Raw genomic sequence first — 26,067 nt, forward strand, 5'->3', positions numbered from 1 at the left:
AAACAATAACAACATGGGACCAGTGAGAGAGTTCGATTTTTTATATATGTAGTAATAAAAAAGACTTTCTAAGTTTTGTCTTTAAAGCAGCGAAAATTTCTCCGGAAAGGTTCTTGGTGTCAATATGTAGTGTTTGTTATGAAATAAAACCATCACGGGAATGGTAATGAAAACGTGGCGACTGATCACCGGATGAATATTCCTGCGCTAGTCGGAGCTATTGTTCTTGCTCTATTGTTTCGAAGTTGTTTGTTGACTTGGTCTTTCTTTGTTTTACTTCATTTACAATCCCCATGTGGGCCAGTTGACAATCGTGGTACAAACATTTGCATTTCAGCACTGAAAAGTAGTACGGCATCACAAAATACTGCGTTCTTAAAACTACACGACGATGACGAAATTTTCGGATTTAAACAGCTGCTTTTAGATTTTTAGTTAAGAGAATTGAACCCCTTTATAATAAGTGATTCCACGACATAGCAGCTTCCATTTCGCGGGAAAAGATTGCCTGTTGCATCATCGTCCAAAACCGCTGACTGCATTGTGAGTTGATCGCTTTGCAAGTTGTGAGAGCATCGCTACTCGGTCCCAGACCTCGTTTCTTCCCCCCCCCCCCTGGTCTCAGTAAATATTATACTGCTGTTTTCCAGAGTGGAGTTATATCGAGAGCCCTCTATATATTTTTCTGGGAAAAACTGTAAAATGTAAACATTGTCTCTTGATTTTCAAGCGGATTGAAAAGAACAGATAGTTTGCATTCAAACACAAGTCATTGTATTTACTTCAAGGTTTGCTAATTTAATCTACTTGTAAGCAATGAATAACAACTGGAATTACATTATGCAAATTGAAACAAACGGCACTTTGCATCTAATTAGCCATAACAGGCGGAAAAACTCGTTCCATTTCCGTTTAATCGGAAAACCCTAATGGGATAGCCTTAGGGCCGAATCGCACTAGCGGACAAATTTTGTAACAAATGGTAGATTTCATCATTAATGAGTCACTTGTTGCAGATCACAAGTGCGATTACGTTTTTCGAGACCTACAACTTGTCCAACATTTTAGGAAAACAAAGAAGCAGCTGTCTTATGATTGGTCCGCGTTGCACGCGCGATACATTTTGTCAAACAATTGCAAAAACAAGTGCGTACGACCATAGTTAGTACGACTTGTTGGACAATGGCAAATTTTGTCAAAACGGACAAATCATCAAAGGGGCCGAAGTCCTGCCTCGAGGCAGGACATTTCATGACAAGTCGCATTCCCATGCCCTCGTAATGCCAGATAACAATACGTTGTTGATTGGCTATTGTATTTGACTCTTATGAAGAAAGTCCAAGTTCTGCAAAATTTAGCTGCCAAAATTGTGCTCGATATGCCAAGGCATTCATCTGCTACCGAGGCGCTCCAACAGCTTGGCTGGGATAATTTAATGGAAAGAAGAAGACTTCATAGATTAATTTTGTTTTTTAAGGCATTAAATGGCTTGATTGACTGGGATTTTAATTTTTATAGCTTTAAAGACATTCATAATTATAATACTCGTGGACGAAATGACATTTGTAGGCCCAAGTCATGTCGCTCCTGGGGCCAGAACCGTTTTATTAATCAAGCTGCTCACGAATGGAACATTTTACCCGACAAAGCAAAAAGCGCATTTGACATTTTAACTTTTAAAAGACATATTAGAAGTATTTGATAAGTTTTTTAATTTCTTATATTCATTTTTTAAAATTTAACTTTTTCATCTTCTATTTTTAATATTCACTTTTTAACCATTTTTATCATATTTGTTATTTATTTTATGCAGGGCCCCACTGAAAACCACCTTTTTGTGACGTGGGCTCCCTGCTAAAATATCTTTATTATTATTATTATTATTTGGCCCAAACTGGACCTAATAACAACACGCACACCAAAATTTTTGCGATAGTATGCACCGTGATGTGGCTCTCACTATCATAATTCAGTCGCAAAATCTTTCCGCGATAGGCAAGGCATGTTTATAAGCGAAGTATTTGCCCAATGTAAGAATGAGAAAAGAAAAAGTTATCTTGAGACGACTCATTATTCCACTGCATGAGAACACGCGTGCTCTAAATGCAAATTTTTTTAGAATTTTTTTTACCGCGTGGTACTGCATATTAAATGTTTGCCCAAGACGGCCGTGCTGAGAAATGTACAGGGATGCCAGAAGCACGTGCAAAGCTATTGTACTAATAATTTCACCTTTTGTTCTCTTCAAGATGTCTCTGACTTGTCGCGACAATTTTGTTTTTGTCAAAAATGTCATGACATTTAAAACTTGTCCGCTTGTGCGATTCGGCCCTTAGTCTACTCTTTATTTTGGCGTGATTTGGCTTTCTTTTAAATGAACTGGTTTGGGTTTATTTTATTGAACATTCGGAACAAAATAAATATTTGCATGCGTAAGCAAGCATTTTTCCGGCTAGGCATGTGTTTTTAAAAAGCAAAAGATGACGTGGTAAAGGAAATTCATGTCCCGTTCACGCAGTGACTAACGCAAACACGACTTGCGTGTTTCTCAAGTGACTGCTTTTCTAAGATTTTACTGTGCGGCGCCGTGCCTTTAAGCCAAAGCACTAAAAGAGGTCAGGTGGTCAAACATTACCCGCACGATTATAAACTGCTTGCAGTTCTTGTTTTTTAAGGAACGCGAGGATGATTTACGGGAGATGCAGCGAAAATGGCGTGAACGGTAAGTGCCGAAGATTTCCGAAGAGTTTCCGGTTGTTACTGACCAATCAGATAGTAGCACGAACATTCTATTCGCGGGCTCATCATTTCTCGGAAAGAGAGTATTTTAATTTCGACACAAGGGAAGTTGATTGTATTAAATACAGGAAATATTTTGTCTTTTGCAGGGACAGGGAAAGAGACAGATATGATAGAAGTCGGTCGTCTTCTCCACGAGGTAAATATTAAACAGTGTCATAACCGTGCTTTCATTTGAATGGTTACACTTACTCACTAGGATTTTATTCAAGAATAATAATTTTATTCAAGAAAATAATCTACCACAAGTATTTCAGTGGACAATCAATCGCGAGAATGAGCTCGTTCAAGGCCCTTATTTAGTCTCCCAACAATTGGGTAGCCTGTGGAATGTCTCAGTGCCCTGTGGCCTCACACATATGTACTTTCTATTTACAGGAAGACAAAGAAGTCTATCGCGATCCCCGCCGCGGCGGTAAGTTTTTTTTTCATACGGACCCGTTAGTCTCCATCGTTGGAGACTTTTATTAGTAAGGTCGTCTCTCAATGCTTATAGCGTTGTGTGACGTTTCTAGTGTTGAGTTCCGTAACAGAGTACAGTCAACTCTCTCTAAGAACAACTGTCCGTCTTAGAGAAGTTTAGTTACAGTAAAATGACTGAAAAACGGCAGGGACGGGACTAACACCAGGTGTCCGTCTTAGAGAGGTGTCCATCTCATAGGGGTGTCCGTTAAGAGAGAGTTGACTGTATATTCTCAGAACGAAAACAAATATAGAAACTGTCATTTGTCAAGTACTGTTCTACAAAATCAAATCATTATTGTTGGGTTTCCTACATGCAAGCCTTGCGTTTTTAAGTTTGTCCATATTGTAATCCATTTCCATCCTCGCCATCGTTTGTCAGCCTCGCTTCCTAATGGCTTCCTGTCATTTGTCGAGTACTGTTCTACAAAATGAAACTATTATTGTTGGGTTTCCTACATGCAAGCCTCGCATTTTTAAGTTTCTCCATATTGTGATCCATTTCCGGTCCATCCTCACTATGGTGAGTCATCCTCACTTCCTAATGCGTTCATTTCATTTGTCAAATATTGTTCTACAACGTCAAACCACTATTGTTGGGCTTCCTACATGCAAGCCTTGCGTTTTTAAGTTTGTCCATAGTATAATCCATTTCCATCCTCGTCATCGTTAGTCATCCTCGTTTCCTAATGGGCTCCTGTCATTTGCCTAGTACCGTTCTACAAAATAAAACTGTTTTGGGGTTTTCCATAATTAAGATACGTCAAATTTATTCAAACTATATTGTATATTTATTGTTCAGACGACACAGAAGCAGGTCCCGCTCAAGATCACCAGTTGAGCCTCAGAAAAGTAAGTTTCCTTTTCAAGCCTTTATGATCAACTTGAAGATTCTCTTACTATTTTCATGCATTTTTCATAATTCCCCCTCGAGAGAATTTGGGTCAACCTGTTTTCACGAAGATGATCGGGTGCATCGTCAGGGACGGGAGGGGGGTGCGTCGATTTATCTTCCTAAATTAATTTATGCACGCCTATTGGTCAAGAGCTTTGGTCTATAGAGTGTGTTCATGGCGGCCATGTTGAAGGAGTGAAACAAAAGAATGATTTTCCTTTGGGAAAAAAATTCATTTTTATGCAAATATCTTTTATTGTTTCACTCCTCCAACATGGCTGCCACGAACACAATCTGTAAGAGTTTAGTAGAAACTCAGGCGTGTTCTACTGGAAATCCGCGAATCTGATTGGTTCTCCTATAGTTTTCTATTTACCTACTAGAAGATGGTTTTCCATGTCCTATAAGAAAATAATGCACGCTTGAGGTCTATAAAAGCTGCTAGTGGATGCCCGAGCCGTCAGGCGAGGGCATTCAGCTGCTTTTCTAGACCTCAAAAGTGCATTATTTTCCTACAGGACACAGGAAAACCATCTTCTAGTGGGTTTAGAATATAGCATTAAAAAGAGCACAGAACTTACAAGACTCGCGGCCGCTCACGGCATTTTACAAACGCACGCAACATTGGTAAAAGTGAAAGTTTAGTTTATTCTTTTCTTTGGCGGCTTCTTTATAAATAATCCAAGATACCATTCCATTCATATTTCCTCATATTTCCTTTTTCCAACTACCAAAAGATTCTCACAAAGCCGCTTTTAAGGGACAATTTTTCTTAATCTTCGGCTTAAAAATACATAAAATTGTAGGTTTTGGACTGCAATCCTTAGAGATTCTAAACAGTTCGATTTCTCGCCCTCGTTTTTTATGAGCAAATAGTCAACTCAGCTGCGCGTCATTGACTATTCGCTCTAGGAAACCCGGGTTTCTCTTGTCCCTGGTCTAGTTTTTATCTGTGTTTTTGCAGCTGGTTTTTTTTTCTTTCAGGTTTTGTTACTTATTTTGTTTATTATTATGTTTAGTTCCAATTGTAGATATTGATAAACAAACCTTGGGAGAAGAAGTTGTAGAGTATGTTTATCCAGTCAAAGATAACAACTGATGTCAAAAAGATGTCACTTCGCTGAATGAAGTCTGTGATTGACTGTCAAGGGAACCTCGTTTCCATGAAGATACACTCCGTAAACGAGGTTCGAACGAGGTTGCTGGAAACAATAACAAAACCCGAATTCCACTGCATTCTGGACAAGTAAAGCACGGGATAACGAAAAGGAAACATTTATTCCTAGTTTTATGGGAATTTTGGTGTTTATTTGTGCGTAATTCTAAAGATATGTCCAGGATTGAACGCTAATGAGATTCACGTTCCTCGTGACAGGCATCACAAAGTGTCCTCATTTATTAAAGTTCACCAAAACACTCCAAAATCTGTCAATAATGAAGTAATACCAAATAACACAGTCAAACATGAAGTAGTCGTTAAACAATACTAGCGTTCAATCCTGGACATAAGTGTGAATGTCAATTTATCTTGTTTACCTTTGCTTTCCGTTTACTGGACTCTCTTATTAGTTGGACTCACTAATTAGTTAAAAAAAATTGTCCTGTTTAAAGTACTCAACCAATCAGACCAAACATGCTTTTTTGTTTTTGTTTGTTTGTTTGTTTTCAAAACAAGAACAACCAAAGCTAATCCGGCATTACTTGTTTCTTCTAACGCTTGACATCCGTTATGTTTTTTTTTCCCGCACTTGACGCCCGTTACACGTTTTCCCGCGCTTGGCACCCGTTACATCGACGTTTTCCCGCGCTTGGCACCCGTTACATCGACGTTTTCCTGCGCTTGACGCCCGTTACATGTTTTTTCCGCGCTTGGCACCAGTAGTTGTTTTCCCGCGCTTCACACCCGTTACATCGATGTTTTCCCGCGCTTGCCGACGTTTCACGTTTTCCTTCAAACAGCGATTGGTCACCGTTATTTGTGTTTGTTGTGATTGGTCAGTACAGTTTCTTTGCGTTGTTTCACGACCGAAAGGCGTACTGCAAGAAAAGACGATGTCCAATTGTCCAAATAAGATTATGTAGTATAAAAACATTAAAACAACAACATCTTTTATTTACTCACGGTAAAAATTAAAGCTTCTACAGCTTATAGGGTCGTGTAGAAACTGTTTCGTGAAAAGATTCAAAGCATAACTATACCGTCGCCCAGTCGTGGATGCTGTTTATGAATACGCAACTAGTCAAAAAGGCTTCCTGGCAAAAGTTTTTAAGCATGGACTAAGTAAACAACCCATGGTTAAGGTATTATCTTTGTTAAAAAAATTGTAGTTTTAAAAAAACTTAACACATTGACACTTTGACTATCTTGTCTGATTTATACTATCCATTTCTTTCAATGCTTCTCAGAGAAATGTTTGATACATCAAGAAGATACAAATAAATTTACACTTTCGACGGACAAATAAAGAAGTTTTTTCCTTAATGAAGCTTCAAATGTCTGATGGTAGGCTGTTCCAGGCGTTCGCCGGGTTAGTTAAAGCAGCGCGAACAACGGCGAGTAATGGAAAAGAGCCCCTATTTTTTCCACTCCCTGTTCTTCGCGCTAATCTTGTTTTGCGCTGCTCTCCAACTGACCGAACGCGTGGAACAGGCTAGTCTCGGCTATGCTCTAACAGAGCCCGGGTGACTTACTTTACCCTTTGGGCGACTTGTATAACTTTGTAGTCTCTCTACTAGTCTCCTTCGCAGCCGCTCATGATTTTGCCAAGCAAATGACGTCGACCCAGATAACTGCTACGTTAATCCTCAACTTTCCAGCTAGTAAGATCAGTGCCCCGTCGCGCAACAAGTAGAGCACGCATTCTTCTCGGACGCGCCTATGTACAGCCGCTCTATGCTACTACTAGGTAGCCGAGTGGTGTACGCTGCCGGCAGCGGATTCAGTGGAGGTCACAAGACAAAGAACCTCGATATATAACGAAGGGCCAGGGGACTGACAAAATACATTCGCTTGAACGAGGTTTCATTATATCGGGGTCCTTTTCAATATATTTTAATATAATTGGGACGAGGAATATCGTTCGTTTTACCGAGGACTTCGTTATATAGAGTATATGAAAGAAACCCCGGGTAAATCAATATAGCGCCATATCAGAGGGTGGTAAGGGGCCACAGAATCTCATTTCCCAGCCCAAATTTTGCCCAACCTTCCCCAGCCTATTGTGGGAGGCGCTGTGCCCTGATGGTTAGCGCGCCGGACTCCGGAGCGAGCGTTAAGTGAGCGTTCCGGGCTCGAGCCACTGTGTTGTGTTCTTGGGCAAGACATTTTTCTCTCTCATAGTGCCCGGCTCACTCCACCCAGGTGTATAAATGGGTACCGGCGAAATAATGCTGGGGGGCTCCCTGCGATGGACTAGCATCCCATCCAGGGGGGAGTAGAAATACTCCTAGCTGCTTAATGCTAAGGAAACCGGGATAAGCTCCGGCAGTATGCGCCACTTTGGCTCGAAGCTGACCTTTTTTTTCCCCAGCCTTTTGTTTTCCCGATTTTCCAAAAATCCCTGTCCCGGTTCCATTGTTTGTTTATTATTTTTTGTGATTTCCAATCCCAGGGACCCAAATCCATTTTTCCCAAAGAAAATTTGACCAAATTACGAAACGTCGTACTTTGCAAATCCCCCGTATTTTATAATATAAAACAATAAAATGTAAATGTTGTTTTTAGTGCTCATGCACTTAGCTTCGAGATAGCTAGTTTACAGGCATGCCACTGAAACAGAGGAAACAAACTCGAGACTACCGAATCAAAATCCAGCTAGTTTGAACTACGCTTTGGTAGATTGTGCTAGCATAATTTTTGGCATAATTGGAGCTAAAAAGCATAATTTGTGAAACGAGCACTGCCACGGCATAATTAGCTATTTTAGCACTTTTTGGAGCATAAATTCATAAAATTTAGTAAATATGGTGTACTTTTTCCAGAAATAAATGAAATTTAGGTAGTTGGTTCTTGCAATGCGTGTTTTAGCTATACAATTGTGATTGTTAAGTCGTTGGAGGCATTTTGCAAACGGTTCAGAGCCGGCGAGCAGCTAATTTGGACAGCTGACGGCCGTGACAAACTGCCATAAAACACAAATAAATTTACAACAACAGTTTATTTGAAAAACATCATAATTTGGTGTCGTTATTGCGCGCCTCTATGTACAGAATCTACGTCATTTTGTGAGCATAATTTCGGAAATCAGGAGCATAATTTGGGAATTCTGGCATAATTTTTGCATAATTTGGCAACATTTTGAGCACTGCTAGTAGCATAATATGCCACTTTTTAATTTTAGGAGCACAATCTACCAAAGCCTAGTGTGAACCGGGGACCTCCGAATTACAACACCAGCGCCCAAAACCACTCGGCCACGCTTGCCTCCTAAAGAAACTGTTGTGCTGTCGGCCCCTGGCTGCTGCCTCGCTCCAAAGAACCCGGGGGGGGGAGGGGGGACTCCATATGAAAGGGACGAGGATGCTCGTCGTCTTGCTTAGGGGGATATATTTCGGGCTTTAGGTCTCGCTAATAATGGCGGGCCATTCTCTTTTCTGAATTTTGGCATCTTTTAGGGGTCTAAAATAGCTTGAGCCACGCCCAGATCAGTCTCTTTTAGGGGTTATTTTCAAAATTTCCGACGATAATCCCCGTCCCTTTCCTTCCTTTCATATGGTAGTCCCCCCCCCCCCCCCCCCCGCCACACGGCCAAAGAATTAGTATCCAGCAACAGGCAATTTGTGTAGGTTACACAACATAATAATCTTGCACTCGAAACACCGCTGAATTCCTGTTCGAGAAAGGAAATTTTTTTTTCTGCGTTTCTCAGTGGTGGTTATGTAACCTTAAAAGTTTTTATTTATTCGATCTGTCAGGGTCGAGAAAACGCTTCGAAGCAGACAACTTGCCAACAGTCCTGTGGCTTTTGAGATGAAGACTTCAGAAATAACGATACGAGTCTCACGTTGGAAGGCATTTTGCTTGAGAAACGACATCTCCTGGCCGACGTATGCTCTCATTTGTCTGTTCGGTTTGGGTTCGTGGGTAGCGGTCAACGGTTTGTGGGTTGAATTGCCAGTTTTAGTGAAATCTGCTCCCGAGAAGTGGAATCTTCCGTCGTATCTCGCGGTTATTTTCCAGCTAGCTAATGTCGGCCCTGCGATGTACGCGCTGGGGAATCACTTTGCGCCTCGCACAATCCAGGAAAAATCAGCGATTCCTTTCATCGTTACAGTTGGCTCCGTGGCTTGTGCCTTACTTGCATTTTACTGGGACGAAACAAGCTATATCGGCGGTGAAAAGCACAGTACAGTTCTTTTTGTCCTGTCCTTTTTCTTGGCCATAGTCGATTGTACATCTTCTGTGGTCTTTCTAACATTCATGTCTACATTTCCTTCGTCCTACATGAGTGCTTTATTTGTAGGAGAAACATGCAGCGGATTATTACCTGCGTTTGTTGCCTTGGGCCAGGGAATAAACAGTAAAAGTGTAAACTGCAGCACAAATGCTACTAATACCTCTTCTGGAAATCAAGTTGCAAAAGATGATGATGGATTAAGGTTTTCCCCTGAGGGATTTTTCTTTTTTCTGTTTGCTATAATGGTTGTTTGTGGGCTGGCGTTTTTGGCATTAAATTGTCTACCAGTGGCTAAACGGCAACATGTAAGAGAAAACCGCAGAGCTACTACTGCAGACGACAGTGACAGTGTCACACAACCACTCTTTGATGAATCTGCAAATACTGATCATTCCGCATCAACAAGTAGCAGTACTCCTCAAGATATTTACATGAAGAACACATCAAATATCAGTCGGATCTTCTCCCGGTGTGATCGGTACATAATCTATTTGCTGTGTATCCAAGCATGGATAAACTGCCTTTCCAATGGTGTGCTACCATCAATACAAGCATATGCCAGTGAACCTTATGGAGATAAAACATATCATTTAGGTAAACAATTGATTTCATGTCTTCCAGGGCCTTTTCTTCGGATGCCTCGACATTCTCGTCCCCAGAGCCGCTTGTCTTCCTTGGCCGGCTGAGCCTGGGGCACAAGGAACAAGTGGCCCTGGGGACACTTGATTTAGTTGGTTAGATCTTTAACAAAGAAAAAGTTAAATTTGGCAAATCAAATCAACCATTTTAAAATCCCTTTGTTGTAAGGGATTTTACTACAATTGATTTGATTGGCTAGATTTAAATTCTCTTTGTTAAAAATCTAGCCAATTAAATCATGTGTCCCCAGAGCCACTTGTTTCTTGTGCCCCAGGCTCAGCTGGCTAAGAGGGACAAGCCGCTCTGGAGACAAGAATGATGCCTTGACTAAGCTGTTTTAGAGGTTAGCTAGTTAAGGAGTAGCACAAAAAGAATACGGATAAGTATGAAAAACGGCACATGAAAAAAACTTGAGGGATTTTGGTCAAGAAGGTATCCAACAACCCACCTCCTATTTTTCACTTGCCAAATTTTATGCAACTCTCAAACTTTAAAATGGCATTTTGAGGGCTTCTTCAATATAAAAAAATCATAAAAAAATAATGTAGCAAGGAAAGAAAAATCTAAGACACCGTTTCTTAGATCAAATTCCACATAAAAGTTTAGGCTCTCACCTTTATGTGTTCTCAAATAAACTTAATATTGTACAACATCATAATTGCAAACAAAATGCAGACGTTGCTTATTACCTTCTATGATCAAAACAAAATCCAAAATTACAACCTTTCTTCAATAACGTTTTAGAAAATATATACCTTATTGTGGTAACCATATGATGGTTTGCACACAATTTCATTTGGAACAAAAACGCAAATTTTCCTTCCATGATACCTTAAGAGGCTGAACTAAAGAAATGTAGATGTGTGGTTCCGCCACTACAGGGAACATTACAGGCAAATATTTTAGGTACTTTCCTCAGAAGTGGGCAATTATTTAAGGGATAGCTCAACCTCGTTTCCAGGGTCTCTCCCCTTCTCACACTTTGGGGGGCGGGGAGAGAGAGACCCTGGGAACGAGGTTGGGGATGGCTGTTATTGTTATAAAACTTGCAATAGTCTAACTTTTGTATTGATACCTGTCAATCAAATTAAACCCACAGTTGCAACACTATCCAACATCGCAAGTGCTTTAACTTGTTTTATTGCACTATGGTTTCCAAGCTCTTCATCCAAGCTGGTCACAATCTTAGCAAGTGTGTACACAGTTCTAAGTAGTTATGTTCTTGTTCTCGCATCAATGAGCCCGACTCCGCCTCTGTATGGTTCAGTACTTGGAAGTTTCATAATAGTAAGTATAGAAAAGAAAAACTGTTTTATGTGCAAAATAGAAAAAATACTATTGTAGTTATCACATGGCAAAGAGGCTTGATAACACTTATTTTGGTTGTACTTAGTTAACTTTAGGTAGTTAATGGTTTGAACCCAGGAGTATCAGTAGGTAGTATAGTGTGATCGCCCGGGTAAGAGTAGCTCTGAGTAGAACTCTTGTTGGTGACTGACCTTTCGACAACCTGAGCAAAAGTCATCAGAGTCAAGTGAAAGTTAACTTTAGGTATAGGTTAAGTCTGCATCTGAGCCTAGTGGCCCATCAGGCTGGAGCTTATCCTAGTTTCTGTAGCATGAAGTGACTAGGAGTATTTCTACTCCCCCTAGATGGAATGCTAGTCCATTGCAGGGTCACCCCCAGCTTAACCCAGGGGGGGGGGGACTCGGGGTTTCAAGTGACGGGGGTGATCGAAGGATTTTTTTGGGTATGAAATTTTAGATTTCGAAATTTTTTGGGGTAGGAAAATTTGGCAAGTATTGTTTTTTTTAATTACGTAGGGATTTTTTTGGGTATTTAACACAATATGAAGATTCGTGGTAGTGCCTTGGCTGTGTAGTTCTGTGAATAAAGTACAAGCAATCGTGTTTTGCTGTTGATTTTTTAGGGGTTAATTTTTGATCTAGAGAATTTTTTTAGTTATGTTGAAAGCCCAAGGGATATTTTGGGTCTTAATTTTTGCCCCCATTCGATCATCCCCATCACTGAAAATCCTGAGTACCCCCCACCCCCACCCCCTGGGCAGCATTATTTATCCAGTACCCATTAATACTTGGGAGGCGGGGTGGCGTAATGGTTAGCACACTTCACTCTGAGTCAAACGGCCCGGGTTCAAGGCCTGGCTGGGGCGCTGCGTTGTGTTCTTGGGCAAGACACTTTACTCTCACAGTGCCTCTCTCCACCCAGGTGTATAAATGGGTACCGGCGAATTTACTGCTGGGGGGTAACCCTGCAATGGACCAGCATCCCATCCAGGGGGGAGTAGCAATACTCCTAGTTGCTTAATGCTACAGAAACCAGGATAAGCTCCGGCTGTATGGGCCTCTTGGCCCAGACACAGACTTTGCTTTTTACCCATTTATACACCTGAGTGAAGAGAGGCACTATGAGAGTAGAATGCCTTGCCCAAGAACGCAACTTTATTTATGTCTACAAATTGAAATTTCTCTTTATTTTCTGATTGCAGATTGCTGTTAGTGTTATTAGTAGCATTATTCTCAGCTACACTAAACTAACAATCTCGACCATGATGTGTGATCATGGTAAACAGGCATTGTTTTGGTGTGGAATCTCCATACAGACTGGTTCATGTATTGGAGCACTAGTTATGTTTCCACTTGTAAACATTTTGAAGCTGTTCCATCAAGGGAAAAGCTAGCTGTTAGGGCAAATTAGTTTATTACAGCCAAACTTCTGTTAGCCTCCCACACAGTTGTTTTATAAATTAGGGCGATTGTGCTTCAGATTGCCCCTTATGCTGGATTTCCACTAATGCATATTTTTTTTTACGTGCATTATATTTATGTGCATGAAAAATTTTTGAGACAAATGAATGACTTGTGTAAACGTGTACGCAAGTCGTTCATACATTCTCTAATTTTTATCATGCACGTAAACCCCAGGGGGGTACTTGCAGTATACATGACGGGGGGGGTCCGACGGAGCTACATATTGCAAACCCAAAAAAATACATGAGCCTGAAATTTTACACCCCAAAAAATACCTAACATCAGAATTTTCTACCCCAAAAAGTACAAGATCTAGCACTTCAATACTGATTTATTCAATAAAACAGACTTAAAGATCTAAAAAAATATATGACAGATCTCTCGACCCAAAAAAATACCGAGGGTGTGAATTTTCAACCCAAAAAAATACGTCGGACCTCCCCGTCATGCATACTGCAAGTACCCTCCCCTGGGACGTAAACGCGCGTAAAAAAAATAGGCGTCAGTGGAAACCCACCAATACAGTAGCAGATCCAGCCTTTAGATAACTGGCTGCCCGTGCGCAAGCGTATAATTTTTAAGATTTTACTTTTAACTTTTAAAGTTTTAAATGATTTAGCACCCAGTTACTTGGCGGAACTTATTAATATTCATCGACCGATTAGGTGTCTTCGTTCAAACAATGATCACCTGCGACTGCAGAGACCAGCCTTTAAGACCAATAATTACGGTGGGTGCGCTTTTTCATCTTGCGCGCCAACATTGTGGAACAGTCTCCCGCTTGATGTGAGAAGTGCTCCATCGGTTGACACTTTTAAAACTAAGCTTAAAACGTTTTTATTCAATAATGATCTTTAGTATTTTTTCTTTCTTTTCTTTTTTAATGAATTTTAGTATTTTATATGAATTTTAGTATTTTTAATGAACTTTAGATTTTAAGAATTTAGTATTTTTATCCTATTGTAATTTTTAATATTTTTACTTGTAAGGGCATTGAGATTTTTAATGTAATGCACTAGAAATAAATTATTATTATTATTATTATTATTATATTATTATTTAGATATGGGGGGCCTGATCATCCAGATCCTGCAATAAGAGGAGGGCCTGCTCTCAAAAATAATTTTTCTTGGACCCACAGGCCTAGAACTCCACTGCCCTAAAAAAAACTGTGTGGACCAGCCCTCCCCCCCTAAAATAATGACCAGTTCCAAAACAAAAGACACATTGATAACAGCAGATAAGTTGTTTCTTAGTTGGTGTGAAGGCCTCTTGTGTTTTTTAAAGAGGGGGGGACTTATATGAGCAGGGGGCATGATTAGGAACATTAAGTACTGAAAGAGTCACTTTGCATCTTGAAGGAAGTTGTATTAGTATTGCAAGTAGTGTTGGTAGCTGTGTTGTATTTTAGGTGGTGTAACTGTATTTATACTGAAATGTAAGTAGAAGTATAATAATTATTATGGTAGTTAGAGTAAAGTACTAACTTCCCCAGATTCTTTTTCTTGTTCTTTTTCTTCTACAAGTGACAGCAGTTTCTCCTGCTCAAAATACGACCCTTTGTCGCTTGCGGCTAGATCTTCGGCTAAATCTTTAACAAATACTTTCATCTTTTTTCGTTTCGGCGCTTTCTTCGCACTTGCAAACGGACACGAACTTTTCCTTTTTTTCTTTGAAGACATGGCCGAGTTAATCTCAACGAAAGCTTTAAAAACACTCGAATAACTTGTCGCTCGCTCATATACGTGTGATCTTCTTGTGATTGTGATATTAATAATAACAGCATGCACGCCGGGCTTCTGTCACGTGACTTTTAATGTGAATTAAATAATTGTGACAGGCTGTTGACAGCAATCAATTAGATTCAATTAATGCAAAAATTCGTTTTTTCTTCATAACTTTCTTTAGAATCAATCTTTTTCCAAATTTTTCTTTTAAATGAAAGGCCACGACGAGACCTATTTGAAAATACTGAAACATATTTTTCTTCAAAATGATGAATTTTGGGGTACACTGATACCTTAATCGATGATGATGATGATGATAAAAGAACTTATTGGCCGTTTTTATACTAGAGACGAGTTACCCGTCTAGACGAGCTTCGGCAAAAATTTTGTTGTTCGTCTGGTTATGCGTCTCTAGTATAAAGACAGGCACAAGACGCGTTACGCGTCTAGACGAGCATCCTTTCGTTATCCGTCTTTCAAGACGCATTTCGAAAAGTAGCTTGTCTAGACGGGTAACTCGTCTTGTGCCCGTCTTTATACTAGAGACGCATAACCAGACGAGCAACAAAATTTTTGCCAAAGCTCATCTAGACGGGTAACTTGTCTCTAGTATAAAAACGGCCATTTATACACAATAAAATAACAACATAGCTGATGTGGTCGTGTCTAGAATTAAAACTATTTACATGATAAAATATTAACATATGCAAGATAATATTTAAAGCTATAAATTGGATTAAAAGCTACTTGCAATATTAACGGATTACAATATATTTTAGTAATTAATTAGTGTAAATTTGTCGATCAGTTTTGTAACAAGTGCCAGCAAATTTAATAAAAAACCTTGAAAGGGAGTGTCACATTTCAAACTTCCACTTTCTGATCACATATTGTTTAATTATGTTTTGTTAGTGTCTTGAAGGTCAATTACCGGTAATATAAAATAATAAACAATTATTAAACTCGGTTTTACAAAATATTGCGATTTGTCAGTGTCTCGGAGATCAATTATTTGCCTTAGCCTTCGGCCTTGGCAAAAAATGGATCTGCTCACCAAAATCACTTTATTTTAGTGTATTTAGCATTACTGTGCTAATTGAGGACACTGTAAATAAATAAACAAATATTGCAAATCGAACATAAACTTGTTTAAAACCCAACTGGTAGGAGGCTGATCAGTTGGCTATTTACAAAGCGTGGAGCAGTTGAATTCAGGACGACCGAACACAAATCCATCTAGTCGCAGGGAGGAGTTTTTTGAACCTGTGACCTCTGTATTACAAGTCCAGCGCCCTTACCACTAGGCCAAGCTGCCTCCTAAAATTATGATAAATTATGCCACTGACAAATCATGATAACTTGCTCAACCTCGTCCAATAATTGATAATTATTTTTTATTTATTGACCTCCAAGACACTAGCAAAACATTAATTAAACAATATGTAATATGGTAACTGTGTTTAAAGTTACCAGTAATTAGTTTATCATGTGTCTTTGAGTTCTGGTGGTGAGCAGTGCTTCACAATCACAAGTATCGTGTACATTGCAACCCAGCCTTGTGATCAGAACAGACAATTTTTTAGCTGGAAACAAGTCCGTCTACCCACTCTAAATATCCAAATTACTGTTAGGTATTTATTTGATTAAGCTCCCAACCTCGAATAAGCGCCCACTCTGTAGGTAGGAAAAGTTAATAAGCGCCCAGCCTCATAACCCTGAAGTGCACAAAAGGAGTATGACTATTATTGAAATTGCGATTGAAATTGACTTAGTAGTACTGAGAGACTTCCCCGCGAAGACTGAATTTTCTTAGTATTTTACAAAAACTTTCAATAAACAGTTACAGCAAGGCGTCCAAAAGTGTGACCACCTTAAATAAATTTACATTCTTTCGTGCAACCACCATCTAATCAGAAGCCAAGGACAGGTTCTAGTTGACTTCTGATTGGATTAAATCTGCACTGAAGAATGTGAATAAATTAAAAGTGGTCACACTTTTGGGCGCCTTGCTGTAAAGTTACATCTTCACATTTTATTGTTATTCATTGTTTTGTTGCAAAATAAACTAACTACCGGTACTCCCCAAAAATGGTGAAAATTTAAATAGCGCCCAGCTTTGAATAAGTGCCCACTCTCAAGCTCCAAAAATTTATTAAGTGCCCGGGGCGCTTAATCGAATAAAATATGTTAAGTTTAAAAAGAGTTACACAACATGAGAGGCAATGTAGCAAATCTTTATTTACTGCTTCAAGAATTGTACACCACCACAATCGAAACAAATTATTTTCAAAACATGTTTTCGTTCTAAAATTTGACCTTATTTACAACAAGTATCAATACAATTATTCAGTGCTTTTCAATCTTGAACAATACCCACAACCTTGTCCAAATTTTGCAAATAATTTGCCACATAAAACTGTTCATAACATTTGTTTCAAGACTGTAAGCTTCCAACAACTAACCGTGGGAGAGTATAGATATTTTCTGGAACACATTATGACCAAGTAAAGTGTAAAACCGGATAAAGAAAAAAAGCATTACAGAGTCAAATAGACTTTATCAGCCTCTCTTGTGCATGTTAATGGTATTTAAAAGCTTTTTGTACGGTATTAAAGACCTGAAAAATACATTACACTACCTAAATTGTAAAATTATTGAAATTTCCTTTAATGATTAAACTAGAGTCCATTGTAAGCTTTTTGTTGTGACTCTTGCTTTAAAATACTCTTTAGAGCTGAAAAAAGACAAGAAAACATAAGGTAAATAATGAATCCCCTATTTCTAGCATATAACCTTTGAATAACAGATTCGAGGTAGCAAAAGAAACATGACTTAGGGGGGAGGGGAAGGGATAGATTTTTTTCTGTAACAACACACCAAGAGCAAATGTTTGTACATTTAGCAGCGTGCAAAGAAGTGCATGTCTGATAGCCCAGGGCTAGTGAATTTTGCAGTCGAGCTAGTGGATTTTATTCTTCACTTGCGCGATGGGCGAGTGACACTTTATGGGGAACATTTTTTCATGCTTATGAGGATTTTTGGGCTGGTGAAAAGTTATGACCTTCGGGTTAGTGCATCCTGGCTTCAGCTTACCCAAACAGCAGGGAAAGTTCTATTTCTTTGCACTCTGTTTTAATAGTTAAACTTAAAATCAGTAAAAACAAAACAGTCAACACAAAAATAAAAGTCAATATTTTTGAGTACTCCAAATAAACATAAAAACAAGACATGCTTGTATCTGAGAACAAGCCATAACCTACCATCTTTATCACTATCTGATAGGCCACCTCTTGGAAATTCAACATCAAAAGTGATATAAAGATCTCCTTTAACGTGATTGTTTTCATAGTTCGGCATTCCTTCCTCTTTCTTTTTTATGCGAGCTCCTGGCCATGTGATTTTTTCCCGCACTACATGCACCTATCGATGCAACACAAGTCAGTGTTTATGCAGCTAAAGGGCACTTCAATGATCCCCGACAAGCAATGTGTGGTTCCGGGAAATATCCATACCCACCCCCCTCACGGAAGGGATTTTTCCTAACACTCCCCCCCAACCCTCCAAAAATTCCACTTAAGGTTCATACATTTCCTTAAAGTTTATGGCCATTGAGACCCCCTCCCCCACCCCCAGGAATTTCCAAATCCCTTCTGTGGGGGGAGTATGGTCATTTTCTTGAACCACATAATTGAAACTTGTAGTGTCTGTCCATTTGTTTTCCTTTATGCCATTGTAGTAAACAAGATAACGTCTATGCTTGTATGCTCCTCAACAGGCTTGAATGCTGGGAGTAACCTGCAATGTACTACAATCTTGGACAGAACTAATTGAAACAACTGAATTTCACTCATTTTTCGCAAATGCCCTGACCTGCAAGCAGTTAAAAATATTTTTTCCCCCTCTCCCCCTACTCAATTTTGTTTCATGGGGTTTGCAGCTCGCCAGGCTTTGTTTTCACAACACAACAGCATTAACAACATTGAAATAAGGGTGGAGGGTGTTGAAAAACTGAACTGTGGTACTTAATTAGTGGAAATCTGCCCAAGTGTTTCAACAGTTTTGTCCAAGATTGTTACATCTCATCCAGGGGGACAAGCAATACTCCTCACTGCTTCATGTTACACAATCAATATTTACCTTATTATAGTTACTACCGGGTATTTTCTTGAGACTTCTTGAGACTAATTTTTGGTTATTTTTTTCTATTACAAAAAAAATCTTGAAACGAAAGACCCATGAAAAAGTCAGTGCGGTATAATAAATTATGATACATTTCAAGTACATGTATCCCAGGGGGGGGGGGTACTCCGGCTTGTAAATGACGGGGATGATCGAATGGAGGCAAAACTCAGGACCCAAAAAAATCCAGGCTAAGTCTTCCGACATTACCCAAAAAAATCCCTGGACCAAAAATAACCCCCAAAAAATCCCTTGTCAAATTAACAATAAAATGGCAGCAGGGGCAATAATATAACACAAAGAAAATCATAAAAAAATTAAACACTCGTGTTTGTTTATTCATCACACTATAAATACACCAAGACCGCGCCAAGGCACTTTAGTTCGTTTTTAATACCCAAAAAAATCCCCTATTTATATCAAGTCACCCAAAAAAATCCTTCGATCATCCCCATCATTTACAAGCCAGAGTACCCCCCCCCCCCCCTGGGACATGTATAAAGTTCGTACTAGCACAACTTCTAACCTTGTGACCATCTAAATGATCTATATCCATTTCAAATCCATTTAAGGCATCGATTAAAGCTACAGTCACATTTGTATAAAGATCATCTCCTCTCCTTTGAAATCTCTCATGCCTAGTAAAGCAAAGGGAAACAAAAAGATTAGAACTCAAGTATGGCACAGGCAGTGGAGATGGATAGGTCATGTTCTACAAATGCAGTAAAGGAAAAAACAGTACTCATAAGCATTGCCGCGGCAGCAAAAACCATATAATATCCAACACTACAGTACCGTTTTTCTCTAATGATGAACTTCAAATCTCCCGGCTCACCGTCGATGTGAGGTTCGCCTGTAAAAAAGGGAAATATAAAAAATTTGGTCAACGGAAGTATAGTTGGAATAAACTTTTTTTAAAGTTCCATGTCTAACAAGTTTTGATTCATCTCCATTTCTCTGTTTTCTGAGAGGTCTGCATATTAGATGATTGAAAACTGCGAAAAGTATTAACCAGTGAGTAGAGTTTACATGTTACTGAAAAGTGAAATAATATCACACATGTATTTCCATACCCTCTGCAATAAATGGATATTCCTGCCCGTCTCTCATTCCAGGCTCCACTTCAACCTCTAAAAGTTTCTCCTTGGTGACATAAGAGACAGCGGGACACTCGTCACAGATGTCAACAGGTGACATTTGAAATCTGCCTGGACCCAGTTGTGTCGTTCTCATTTCTTGCCGGCAGTTGCACTTCCTTGTTCCAGGAACGTTCTCAGCCACTGGCTTGATACGTAGCACCTGTGGACAGGAGCCAAAAGACATATCTGAGCAAGAGTTGTACTCTTCCAGGCATGTCGCTCAAACAGAGGAAACAAATATTTATTATAAAGTCATGGTTAAAAATCCCAGCTGGCAGGAGGCAAACCAAAGTGTTATCGAGGAATTAAGTGGAGGGGGACAGGGGGATCTGAACCTTCCACCTCCCGTGTCTTTTACTCCTGCTTCCCGTATTTTTTACTCCCACCTCCAGCCCCTTTCTGCAGCCATTCTCTCCTCTTGGTCCCATATCTATTTCACCCGGTTCCCGCCACCTTAGGAATCCCGCTTCCTGCCTTCTCTTCTTCCGCTTCCTCCCCCTTTTCTCCCAGTCTTCCACTCTGTCCCCCTCCATAGTTAAATTAAGTCGGCAGAGGACTTGCCTGAACCCTTGCCCATTGGACAAGGGACTGCAAGGAAGATTGATTTCCCAGTACGTTGCTCTTCTAGCAAGTTGGAGCCATATTGTGCTTCCCGAAAGGGCCCTCCTCAGTGGCCTCATGTACTTCATGTGTCAAGATAAAAAGGCCTAAAGCTCACCTCTATAAAATTGCCATTGTAAAGTTCTTCCAATGTGACTTCTAAGTCCATTTGTATATCACTGCCACGAGGAACCTCGCGTTGATGTGAATGCTGTGCTCCTTCAAAATGAAATCCAAACCCTCCAAAGAAACTATAAAGTGAACAATTTTGAGTAAATCATTAATATTTGTTTTCACTAGATGTTGATATCAATGATAATGTTAGGCAAGTAAAGCAATTTGTGAGAAAGATACGACCGTAGAACTCACTTAAAAGAGGTTGGTCGCTTAATAGGTGTTTGATCACTTGTTTGGCTGTAATCCCTCAAGCAGACATACACACTCTCGCATATTTCAAATTTTCCATATTAAGTTACTAACTTCCTCATCGTATGTCAAATAAAAGTAATCATTGGTTTTTGGAATTTAAGGAATGTTGTCCATGAGGCAGGTTCAAAATCCATTTTAGTTATTAAATATACTCCTCTGTAGGATTTTTTAGTCATAAACAACTGCCATTTTTGAACGGGTATACAAGTATACCTAATTGAAGGAACGCTGATCATGCATAAACCATGTCAGAACGATAAAATATGGGTCGCATCAGTCAATGGTATTCTGGGAAGATAGCCTTGGTAAGTTTGTTAATATTCTTTTTATTGATAATCAAGATATTTGCTTTTGTTAGAGTCTTACGAGCATGATTTATGCAACCTGTCTTATTATCATGTTTATTCTGTGAAAGACGAAGATTATTTTTTCCGATTTCCCAGTAAACATTTGGGTCGCATCGGTCATGGTTTATGCTTTTCAACGATTCTTCAATCAGGTATATCCCTGAACTTTAGACATAGAAAGGGCTGTAGTAATACAAAACGGCACTGAACATTGTTAACTCTTTGTTCAAACAGAAAAGTACTAAACCAACGTACAGTGGTATCCTGATTGGTAAAAAAAATCGGGCAGTTTGAGAAATCCGGGATAAAACTATTCTGTTCAACTCAAGATAACATGAGATTTAAATAATTAAGGGTTTGAGAAATTGTGATTTTGCTGTATCTACAGTACACATTGTACCTTGAAAATGGATCACCGCCAAAGGGATCGCCGTGGTTCATGTTTTTTAGTCCATCCTCTCCATGTCTGTCATAGACCTTTCTTTTCTCGTCATCAGCTAACACCTTAAGGAAGAATAGTAACACATTATAATTAGAAAATTCAAAAATGAGCCCCTTGAAAAAAAACCTGCTTAAAAAAATGGCATGCCAAGGAGATGATTAAATGATGATTAAATGAAGTTTCTTACTTAGTTACTTTTCTAGCCACAGATAGTTGCCTCTTGCGCTCACACTTTTCTTAGGCCATCCCAATAAAATGTTTCGTTTCCCATTGCATGACCGACCCATGTTTTTTCGAAATGCAATCCTCCAAGTTAAGACCATTTTAGTCGCCATGGCAACTAAAATTTTGGAGCTGGAGACTAAAATTGAGAAGAAAGATTGAAAGCATGAGCTTAATATAGCGACTAAATTTTTCACTGGCGACCAAAATTGAGCAGTCTTAAACTTGGAGGGTTGAAATGTTAAAAAAAAATTCTAGACAAACTATCTTCATAATTTGTCTGCCAAGACGAATTACCGGTATGAAGATAGTTGGTCTGGACCGATAATCTGTCTGTTTGCCCGTATTTATACACAGACGAATTATAGCACAAACTAAAAAATGCTCGCCTAATTAAAATGCAAGTTCGTCCGGACGGATCATCCGTCTCTAGTATAAATCGGGCCATTGACTGAAACAAAATCTTTCGGTTCTGCATCTCCTGGCTTCTTAAACGAACACAGGCCCCTTAAAGTGTTTATTCTTTTTTTTTTTTGCCCGACCGACCAACCCACCATCACAAGAGAGGGGGCGATGGGAAATGAAACTTATCATTGGGATGACCTTATCCACTATTACAGTTAAGTCAATCTGAACAATTTCCTTTGTCACAAATTTGAAATAAATTACGCTAGTCTTGGCCATGGAAAAATGGACCCACTTTTTCGACATCAAACTCAATTTTTGTTGCTGAAAAACTTCTCAATGGAATAACCTCCGGTTGATAAAACCTATCAATTAGGACTAAATGAGAGTGAACGCTGAGCTGGGAAAACTGTAAATTTCACTGTCCTTGCATTCTGATACTTTTAGACAAGACAGCCACAACAAAATATCAATCAGCCAAATAAAGAATTTACAATATGCCACCTGTAGGAGTTGTATCAGTGGAAAAAGGAAGACTAAAATATGACAATAAAATCTGGAACTTCATTTCTTTACAATGTTAAAACACATGGTAACACCTTTGAAAATTCAATGCTTTAACTTTATAAAAAAATGGTGCAACTTTAATAAGCTTTTGAGAGCTGTATTTACATGGGATTATAACGCCTAGAATGAACCAATCACAGAGAGACACCTTGACCTATTTACATAATACACAAAACTGAACTGAGTTTTCATATAGACATATTTATAAAACTGACAAACTTCAAGAAAAGAAAAATAAATTTGCCACCGCTTTAAAATTAGAAAGCACAAAGTTAATGATTATTGATTCGGCGTGTCTGTAACTTGCACAAATGTGCAAGAGTTCGAACGGACGGAAGAACCAGAAACCGGACAAAACTGCATATTTCGTATCTCACGCAATTGTGCGAAACATATGTTCAGTCAAATGTTTCCGTCTAGAGAAATACTTTAAGTCGGCGTCTTTTAGCTCTCGGTCGTGAGTGAAATTTATTTTCCTGGAGTTAGATTTAGTTGTAGTGGAAAACATAAGCTTATACCAGCGTGCATACAAAGTAGCTTAGCATAGCTTTCCAATTTCCGAATAATAAAAAAAATTACGTGAACTTAATGTAAAACTAGTACAATGCAAGGAGTGGATATTTGGATATTTGCTAGGATTTAATCTTGGTTTTACTGAGTACTGCAGTTATTTTAAGCTGGAAGCTCTTTATAGAACATGCCAAGCTTAAACCTTGCTAATTATTCATCATTCATTTTGAATTTCAAGGCAGGTCTGCCGGTAGCTCGTCTGCCCAATGCATTAACTTAAAATTGTTTATGATAAACAAACCTCATATGCAGCGCTCAAGTCTTGAAATCTTTCTTGTGCCTGAGGGTCATCTTTGTTTTTATCTGGGTGCCATTTCATTGCTAGCTTTCTGTACGCTCTCTTTATCTGATTCTTACTGGCGTCTCGAGGGACGCCTAAAATGGTGTAAAAATCCCTCCTGATAAAAATAAACAAAAATATTTTAGACGCAAGAGCTATGAATTCTAACAACTACAGAAGAGCAAGACTCGCATACCCCGCTAAAATTTGTAAACAGCAAGATAAAACCAGAGCTGAGATAAAATACACGTGTAAGTCGGCCATTTTGCCGGCAAAGCGCTTCTCTTGACAGAAGGAAACGACAAAGGATTCTGGGAACTTTACCATTCGCATATCCCAAGATCACTTGCGATCGTCTCTTCTGCAAACTTTTATTTATTTTTATTTTTTTTTTCTAGGAGCTTCTTGGGGCGAAAAAATAAAATTCTAAGTAAAGCTTAGTAAGTGTAGACGAACATAAATTTGCTTAAGGCCACCATGCCTGTGGTAACTCTCGCGATTTTGAAAAGAAAAAAACGTGATTACGGAGTAAGGCTGATGAACACGGAATTGCGAAATATGATCGGGAGATCTCCGGAATTCTTCGGAGATCATTTTATGGAACATTTTCGCTGTCGAAACAAAGAATATTTTCTTCGTTCTTAAGTCGAGCGAGGCTCCGAGTGACAGAAAGTTTGACAACATTTACACAAGTCCGTTTTATGGATGCATTTTATGAACAGTTATGAATATATGAACGCTCGCTCTATAAAAGTCCGGGCCCGGGATAAAAATAAAAAAAATCGCGCTGCCTGCTAGCTATTCATAGCACCATTTGTTGACCATTCCAGCGCCTTTGAACATGTTTAGAAGCACGTCAGTTTCAGCTAGAATTTTATACGTGTTCAAAGTCTCCAGTTGCAAAATGTTTTCTTTAATTATTAATACAACACGCAAATACCTAGATCGATTAAGAAAGACTTTTTTGCTCCGCACCCCACCCATAGTGTGGCTTATTTTTCTTATTTTTCTATTTGGACCATTAATTTTAAGTTTCCTTACCACACAATTATAAATTTTGGCTATTCAAAAATCTGTTAAAATCCGTGACATAGTCCCTTTAAATCACTAGTTCTGTTTTACTGTCTGTTTCCTTACGGCTGGCCTATGGCAACTTAGCAATTAAGAGGAAATTCGCCAGGACTTCGAGTAGTTATTGGACAAAATTATATACCAAAACTATTTCCACCTGATTGCAAGCTTTTGTGTTACTGCTTCAAATATTTTATCGAAAGAAATCTTTTCTAACAACACCACACATCGAAAACACATTTTGAAGTTCCGCTGAATTCCACTGAATCGCTTAAGACGAATTTACAAAATGGCTACACGTGAGATTTTGCCCCTACCTTGTAAACTTTGAAATTCATTTTTTCAGACTCTGATAAGAAATTGTTGTTGGTGTTATCACGGATAATTACTTACATCTTTACCTTTTATTAAGAGTAGGAAATAACGCAATAGGATTTAAATTATTCTGGAAATTGATTTTTGTCCAACTTTAATAAATATTACTCGACTTCCTAGTGGATTCCGTCTTAAGTACATAATTATAATAGTCTGTGCGATATCACAGTGCGAAAAAGTTTGAATTCGTAATACTTGATAAAAATTCAAAACGCCTTTTTCCTTGTAGTTATCCATACAATTTTAATACAGAGAAGACAATGTTTTTATTTAATAATGTTGACGCTTTTTTGTAAAAAAACACTAGGTTTCTTTATATATACAGTGCAACCCCGATATAACGATCCTCGATATAACGATGAATATGCTATGTCCCGGCAAAAGTTACAGTAAAATGCGGTATGGAGCAGAACCCCGATATAACGATCTTCGATATAACGATATTCCTGATATAACGATGTGAATTCAGCGGACCGAGCGTAGAATCTTCCCCGATATAACGATATTACAGTATCAGTACACAGTTACAATTTAAATCAGTAAAAATTATATTTAATACAATAACATAACAGTAATGTCTTGCTTGACTCCTTCTTGTGACCAAACGTATACGTCGCCGGGATTTCAAGGTCGATGCCTTTGTACCTGCGTTTTCTTGTAACTTTAATTATTTGATACTCATTACAAGTGAATTAAATAATATGCATTAAAAAATGACATTTACATTTTACCCCGATATAACGATATTTTCG

At 38.9% G+C, this 26,067-nt stretch overlaps 3 protein-coding genes across 3 annotated transcripts in view; 2 read left to right on the forward strand and 1 right to left on the reverse strand.

Annotated features, from left to right (window-relative positions):
• Positions 1–6,625, forward strand: part of LOC144631106 (CLK4-associating serine/arginine rich protein-like) — a 35,597-nt gene extending 28,972 nt beyond the window's left edge. The window contains exons 18-22 of the mRNA XM_078489488.1: positions 2,676–2,722; positions 2,889–2,938; positions 3,178–3,214; positions 4,064–4,113; positions 5,176–6,625. Coding sequence (XP_078345614.1) covers positions 2,676–2,722; positions 2,889–2,938; positions 3,178–3,214; positions 4,064–4,113; positions 5,176–5,255 — 264 coding nt within the window. The 3' untranslated portion in view covers positions 5,256–6,625. The remainder of the gene's footprint in view (positions 1–2,675; positions 2,723–2,888; positions 2,939–3,177; positions 3,215–4,063; positions 4,114–5,175) is intronic.
• A 2,309-nt stretch (positions 6,626–8,934) lies between these two features.
• LOC144631112 (solute carrier family 52, riboflavin transporter, member 3-B-like) lies at positions 8,935–14,032 on the forward strand. The gene is made up of 3 exons (XM_078489494.1): positions 8,935–10,146; positions 11,291–11,478; positions 12,701–14,032. The coding sequence occupies exons 1-3, from the start codon at positions 9,126–9,128 to the stop codon at positions 12,890–12,892; spliced, it is 1,401 nt and encodes a 466-aa protein (XP_078345620.1). The 5' UTR covers positions 8,935–9,125; the 3' UTR covers positions 12,893–14,032.
• A 2,872-nt stretch (positions 14,033–16,904) lies between these two features.
• Positions 16,905–24,244, reverse strand: LOC144631115 (dnaJ homolog subfamily B member 11-like). The gene is made up of 9 exons (XM_078489497.1): positions 24,066–24,244; positions 23,831–23,987; positions 21,784–21,887; positions 20,726–20,858; positions 19,942–20,167; positions 19,664–19,721; positions 19,395–19,506; positions 17,950–18,109; positions 16,905–17,423 (listed from the first exon to the last, which is right to left on the reverse strand). Exons 1-9 carry the CDS (start codon positions 24,200–24,202, stop codon positions 17,368–17,370), a joined length of 1,143 nt encoding a protein of 380 aa, XP_078345623.1. The 5' UTR covers positions 24,203–24,244; the 3' UTR covers positions 16,905–17,367.
• Between the last annotated feature and the right edge of the window lie 1,823 nt (positions 24,245–26,067).

The sequence above is a fragment of the Oculina patagonica genome, chromosome 11 (assembly GCF_052425735.1).
Source record: "Oculina patagonica isolate OP01 chromosome 11, crgOcupat, whole genome shotgun sequence".
Classification (NCBI taxonomy): Eukaryota; Metazoa; Cnidaria; class Anthozoa; order Scleractinia; family Oculinidae; genus Oculina; species Oculina patagonica.